The sequence below is a fragment of the Notothenia coriiceps genome, unplaced genomic scaffold, assembly GCF_000735185.1.
Source record: "Notothenia coriiceps isolate Sejong01 unplaced genomic scaffold, NC01 NC01_scaffold00005424, whole genome shotgun sequence".
NCBI classification, from domain to species: domain Eukaryota; kingdom Metazoa; phylum Chordata; class Actinopteri; order Perciformes; family Nototheniidae; genus Notothenia; species Notothenia coriiceps.
The window spans coordinates 9974-17190 of NW_011338125.1; the positions used below are offsets into that span (position 1 = coordinate 9974).

The 7217-nt window shown below is 39.5% G+C and overlaps 1 protein-coding gene across 2 annotated transcripts; it reads left to right on the forward strand.

Annotated features, from left to right (window-relative positions):
* Positions 1-618: 618 nt before the first annotated feature.
* On the forward strand, positions 619-6922 carry LOC104942909 (battenin-like). Of its 2 annotated transcripts, none has more exons than XM_010768220.1 (7): positions 619-1318; positions 2088-2160; positions 2630-2855; positions 3475-3608; positions 5356-5408; positions 5484-5552; positions 6782-6922. In XM_010768220.1, the coding sequence occupies exons 3-7, from the start codon at positions 2824-2826 to the stop codon at positions 6899-6901; spliced, it is 408 nt and encodes a 135-aa protein (XP_010766522.1). In that variant the 5' UTR covers positions 619-1318; positions 2088-2160; positions 2630-2823; the 3' UTR covers positions 6902-6922. The 2 variants fall into 2 exon arrangements, with proteins under 2 accessions (XP_010766522.1, XP_010766521.1); XM_010768219.1 differs by having other exon boundaries at positions 2712-2855.
* Positions 6923-7217: the final 295 nt, after the last annotated feature.

Here is a 7217-nt window from a genome sequence, read left to right on the forward strand (position 1 = left end):
TTACTGATGGTAGCCTTTGTTACTTTGGTCCCAGCTCTCTGCAGGTCATTGACTAGGTCCCCCCGTGTGGTTCTGGGATTTTTGCTCACCGTTCTTGTGATCATTTTGACCCCAAGGGGTGAGATCTTGCGTGGAGCCCCAGATCGAGGGAGATTATCAGTGGTCTTGTATGTCTTCCATTTTCTAACAATTGCTCCCACAGTTGATTTCTTCACACCAAGCTGCTTACCTATTGCAGATTCAGTCTTCCTAGCCTGGTGCAGGTCTACAGTTTTGTTTCTGGTGTCCTTTGACAGCTCTTTGGTCTTGGCCATAGTGGAGTTTGGAGTGTGACTGTTTGAGGTTGTGGACAGGTGTGTTTTTATACTGATAACGAGTTCAAACAGGTGCCATTAATACAGTTCACAAGTGGAGGACAGAGGAGGCTCTTAAAGAAGAAGTTACAGGTCTGTGAGAGCCAGAAATCTTGTTTGTTTGTAGGTGACCAAATACTTATTTTCCACCATAATTTGCAAATAAATTCTTTAAAAATCAGACAATGTGATTTTCTGGATTTTTTTTTTTTCTCTCATTTTGTCTCTCATAGTTGAGGTATACCTAGGATGAAAATTACAGGCCTCTCATCTTTTTAAGTGGGAGAACTTGCACAATTGGTGGCTGACTAAATACTTTTTTGCCCCAATGTATGCATGGGTTTCAGACCTCATATAATGGAGCAAAAACAAGTTCATATTACTTTATATATATAACACCACAATACTGATATTTGAACTAAGGAAGAGTTCAATAATGAATATTTGGTGCAATAACCCTGATTGACAGTTACAGCTTTCATTAGTGTCACCATCCTCTAGCTGACTTTATGCCACTCCTGCCCCAAACATGTAGACAACCGTTCATGAGCATCAATGTTTATCTTGATAACTGGGTATCCTGAGGTTTGTAAATGCAGGTTTGGGGATTAGTCAAACCGTGATCTGCTGCTCCTCCATACACACCTCGACTGACCTGTCTGTTGACAAACCTCAGAGTGTTGGGAGCTTGGCATAGCAAAAGAAAACATGTCTTCTTGGTTCATCTTGTATGTGGCTTGGTTCATATGTCTTTCACAAATCTCCCTTATTCAAGCCTAGCTGAAGCCTCATCACCAATTCTCAACAGACTGTATCACTGGGCGTGAAACATGTTGCCTCTCCAGCACTCTGGTAAACCATTAGAAGACTTGTGAAAAGCTACAAATGTGACTCATCAGAGAACATGGCCTTACTCCAGTCCTCTATAGTCCAGCCCTTATGGTCTTTGTTGACTCATCTTTGAGGTAATAACTTTCTTTTACTATATACAAATATTAAAATACATTAAAAATGGATACTATACTTGATACATATGTTGTGGTTAAATGAAGTATTGAATAAGAATGAACCTGTTTTCTTTTGCATTATTACAAGTATAAAACCACGTCATCTTTTGTTTTTGTAACCATTTTTTACTTTATCCAAATACATACTCCGATAGACAATATTCTTATTTTTTACTTGCTATTTTATCAGTGCTTTTTGGAATAAATCTAAAACAATTATTTTACTCAAACATATCTTTAAATAGTAAAAACCAGAGAAACGAATCATTTAGCACGGGTCTCTTTTCCACAGCTCTATTTTTATAAATTGTAGTGTGTGTGAGAATGTTCTATTTCAAAATGAGGTGTTGCAGAAAAGCCAACGTTGGATTAATACATGTCATTAATCCATAATTCCTGTTTGCAGTTCCTCACAAGGGTCAATAATGTCACATGTTTGGGAGACACAGAGGAAATACTTGAATACTGTCTTGAATAATCATGATTAAAGCTTATTAACTGTACTGGTGACATTTATATTGAAATGATATAAGAACACAACTGTATTGTCCACTAAAGTGTCAAATTGTCAGTTGCACATCGAGCAGTTCAGTGCAGGTTACAGAGAGGCGTGGTGGGGTAAATGCTTGAGGAAGAAACATGATTAGATCTATTAACCACACATACCACTATTCACTTTAAGCTAATTTCATAAGGCGGCTCTGTGCCTCCCTCCTGTGTGTTTCAGGAGTGATCTTTGCCAGTATCAGCGCCGGACTGGGAGAACTGTCCTTCCTCTCCCTCACTGTGTACTTCAGCAGGTAAACACTTCCTTTAACCAAGGATGAACTGATTACACTTGTGTGGTCAAAGTTCACTGTGACCTCACAACACGGTGAGGGCAGGTCTAGTTTTGCGCTTCACTCTGAAATCGCTGATGTTAGAGCTTATTCAGAGGAAACTAAAAGGAAGCACCTTCCACACAACGCTCTCCTCTCAATGCCGTGCAGTGCAACAATTATGTGACTCAAGCTAGTGCTAACTCATGAAAGAGCATTTAAATAGCTCTTTGTCACAAACCTAAAGCAGTGGTTAATGACCAGGCGATTGTCAGCAATGATGTCACATCATAACTTCTGATGGTCTGTCTATAGAGTGGTGCAGGTATGAGTCTGATAAACAGGAGATGAGTCAACAATTCTGTTTCGCTGCTCTCAAATGAAATGGTTTTTTAATAGGTTTTGGTTCGAGGCCTGAAATAAAGGTATCATAAACGTGTGTTTGCCACAGATTTTATTTTCTGCAATATTCCAATATCCAATCCAAAAGTCCAATGGAGTCCTTGTGATCCAACTTCCCCCCCCCCCGGCAGGGATGTGCTGGGCGCCTGGGGCTCAGGCACCGGAGGAGCTGGTGTCGCTGGAGCCTTCCTGTACTCAGGACTCACCCAGGTGGGCCTGCCTCCCCAGGTCACGCTCCAAATCATGCTGGTGGTCCCGTTCGCTATGTTGATCAGGTGAGCGTGGAGTTCCAGAGCTGATAAGACATTATGACGCATTTGCACAATAACAGACTGACATTCTTTAAAGATGATATGCTGCTTCATACAGCTGAAGATAGACAGGACAGTGGGTCATTATTACACTTTTCATGGTTTGTTTTATAACTTTGAATCTCAGTGGATGTATTTAGAATAGTCTCAAATTGATTGACTGAAGGTAAAATTAGTAAATAAAAAAAGAGTTATCAAGAACATCAAAACAACAATTATTTTCACGATAAACACTTGATTGATGATGAGGTAGTAAAAAAGTAAACCATACTTTGGTCTTTCATTTTTTACCTCTACCTAATATTGTATTGCACTATTTAAATATATTTTCCTTTTTACAAACAACTGATCAGAGGAAGATCTTGGGTAGATAATGATGAGAAAATAATGATTTGTTTGTTTGTGGGAGAGATCTCCTTCTTCAGGGAACACAGGGATGTTAACCTTTGCACACCATTGAAATGCACATAAACAAAATAAACGCACTAGAGGAAAGTCAAAACTCCAAAAAGCAGAATCACCTCAGTTCTTCTCACCGTTCAAATGAAAACATTTGTACTTTTGCTTCCCCCCCCCCCACCAGCTACTTCTTCCTGCTGGCTCCTCCACCTACTCTCCCTCAGTGGAGAGAGAAGCAGTATGCTGCGGTGGTGTCAGAGGAGAGGCAGCAGCTGATGGATGACTCAGAGGAAGAGGAGCAGGGAGAGTCAACCCCAGGTACATGTCACAGACAAATCAAAAAGGTTCAAGTGGATGGAATTGAAATGACACTAACGAGTTTAGTTGCCGTTGTGCATTACACACATGGAAGGCCTTTGAGTGCATTACTGTTATTTGATCAGATAATAAAGGAAGCACATGTTGTTTCAGTGGGGAAAACGTTTAAACTTCATTTCGATATGAAAGGGATTTCATATAAGCACACCTCTGATTTTAAACAAGTGATTACATTAAACACCAGGCCTCATGGTGAGATTTAAGGTCAGATTAAGTCATTGGCGTCAGTTTATCTCAGTGTGGAGGAAGTGGTTTCAGTGATAAGGAATGTACGTGGGTGGACTCGTGCGGGGAAACTGAGATATGTTGGATGTTATCCGCTCTGTGTTGCAGAGAAAACTAATATTTACACTTTGAACTCAATGTGTTAATAACTTCTTTTGATACTGCAAAAATAGCAGTTTCACCCAACTTCCATTCTGAGTGCTCAGCTTGGCTACACAATTAGATGGCAACACATATTTATACATATTTACCAAAACAAACTATCTAAAGAGAAAGAATAAAATAATGTTAATATACCATTTGTACTGCTGTTTTTTTAAATGGACACTATTGTCCTCTAATGACATATTATTTTTTTAAGGGATGCACAAGGCCTAAACCTGCAGATTTAGATTATTTTTGGAGTAGCGGAAACACATGCTAACACATCATTGACATATTAAGACCTTTTGAGATGATAACCCAAATAGTTTATTTATAGAGCACTTTAAACCTCCAGACCAAAGTGCTGTACTGTCAAATAAACAAAACAAAACATACAAAAAATCACACAGCACAGCTCACACACCATAAAACAAGTACAAGTAAAAAACAATAGACAATTTAAAAGCAACACTCTAAAAGATGTCAATACGCTAAGGAGAAGATGTGGGTTTTAAGAAGCGACTTAAAAACAGGCAGTGTGTCTGATATGCAGGGCAGATCGTTCCACAGTGTGGGAACCACGGTCCCCTCTGAGCTTAGACCTGGTTCTGGGCACGTTCAGGAGCAGTTGATCAGCTGACCTGAGAGGGCGGTTGTGCGTGTAAGGGTGTAGCAGCTGAGAAAGATATTGTGGGGTCATGCCATCCACCAGCTCCTGAGGCAAATAGTATCACCTCCTTTGGTTCCACTTCACCTGATGCATATTACTGGAATATAGTAACACAGATCTAATAGTTCCCTTCTCTTGAGGGGATAGAATTAGCTTCTTCTTGTCAGTTTTAATTAATGTATAACCACTTTATGCGCAAGTGCTGCATTGTTAATCAAAATCTTATCGTAATCACAATTCAAACCCGTGCAGTATCTAAATTCCACAATGTTTTGGTAAAGAGCAAATATCTTTAATATGATTTTATATTCATGATTGTGCTGCTGCAGAGAAGTCCTGGTCTACAAACGGCATTCTCCCGCTACGATCCTCATTTGGTACAGATCCACACAATGATCATTTTAATTTTCTTTTCTAAATGATGCTCCTTCCCTCAATTATTGCAAATCATATTGCAATTGGAATATCAGTCAAAATATTTGCAAGTTATACTTTTTTCAAAATCATACAGCCCTAATATGGGCAGCCTGAGTTGCTGAGACCATGCTGTTTCTCGCTTATTTGACAACACAGGCAGATTTCAAGAGGCTTTTCACAATGAATGAATCATGTTATTGGTTCATGCTTTCGTCCCCCTCAATGTAACAGGGAACAGGAGCAGCGGACCGCTCACCCCTAAAGAAAAACTTCATGTCATCAGAGTAAGCAATCTTCCCTTCATTTTAAATATGAGTATCTTTCTGATCAGCCCTAACATCTCTTGTTCCTGTGAGCAGGGCCTGATGAGGTTTGTGTTCCCGCTGGGACTGGTCTACTTCGCTGAGTATTTCATCAACCAGGGCCTGGTAAGCTTGAGTTGTTGGGCCAAATCCGACATTAGTGTGCTGTAGTCTGAAAGATGGTATGAATTGATGGTTCATGACATTTCAACTTTTGAAAATATAGCTAATAGAGTGGTGCAGTGATCACTTGTTTTTCTCTGCCGACATGAATGTTAACATCAGAAGGGCTCGCTCAACAAAAGTGTAATGGCTATATATATAACCAATGGCAAAAAGAAGCCTCAGACATTCACCAGTGGGGTATTTAGACTATGTTTTTGTCTAAGATAAAACATTAACATATCTTAAAGGGGACCTATCATGCAAAATGTACTTTTGTATGTCTTCTATACATAAATATGTGTGTCTCCCCGGTGTGTCAGGGAACTCACAAAGTGTCAGAAAACAAAACCTTCTCTCTTTTCCTCCGTACCGAAATCTCTAAAAACGGGGGTACAATGAGCCCACGGACCTATCAGAAACGTCGCTATCAGAAACAATGCCCGACATGTTTTGGACGTAATATGGTCTTTGTTTACATTAGCAAGCATCGCTGACACTCAGAGCTAACGCTGTACTGGAGAGAGTGTATGTGTAAAGAAGCAGGAAATATAAAAAGGAACTCACCTTGTGATAAACCCGCAAGAGAAAAAGCATTTGGGCTCCATACTGTTTCAGATATAATCCTTGATGTGGTTTGGAACATGATAGTATTTAATCACGGGAGTATTTAGCTGAGTATCTCGTAGAATTCTGAGCAGGCATTTGCTCCCCCTCCTTTTTTTTCTTTTTTTCAAGTTAAGGACCCCGAACCTACAGTTCTCTAACAGGGCTGAAATCAAGCCCCCAGGAAGTGCGCCGGACTCTGATGAAAATATTCGTTGCGTCCAAACGGCTGTACCAGTTCTTATTATACATCCATGGCTGAAATAGAGGGATGTGAGGGATGTCTAAAATGCATGATCTGTTTGATATTTTGAGCGAAATACATCATAGACATGTTTGTATATATTTTTATATATCTGATACCCATAATATATACCTAAAAATAGCATGATAGGAGATCTTTAAGCTTGAGTTAGCCACAGGCCTTGTTAAAGCATCTACTTTAACTCTATACACGTTCAAAAGCAGTTGACTTGAAGACGAGGGAACCCGATGTGGTAAAATGCTGAATCATTTCCGAGTTTTAGAACTGATTCCTGCTCCTCTCTATAATGAGCACGGACTAATGTTGGCGTTTCTTTTCCCAGATGGAGCTCCTGTATTTCCCCAATGTGTTTCTGTCTCATGCAGAGCAGTACCGCTGGTCAGTTAACCTCAATGTCATATTTTCTGAAGGATTCAAAAGTTATATATTTGTTCCTTTTTGACAACTGTTTGCCTCTTATGTGTGTGCTGTATGTTCTAGGTGTGTGTGTGTGTGGTGTGTGGTGTGTGTGTGTAGAATGTTTGGGACTACTGTGATTAAATCATGTGTTGGTTGTTTCTGTGTATTACTGGGTGTTCCTCCCTTTTCTCTTAACATGACACGTCTTCATGCCACTATTATATTGGTGTATTTCTATTGAGTTGATACATCCATTTTATTATTATCTATACATTAATTTTTGTAGTTCGTTTGAAGTCATTGATACTGTACAGCTTTTTTTATTGTGAAACCTTTTAAATGGCTGATCTGTTTAATAC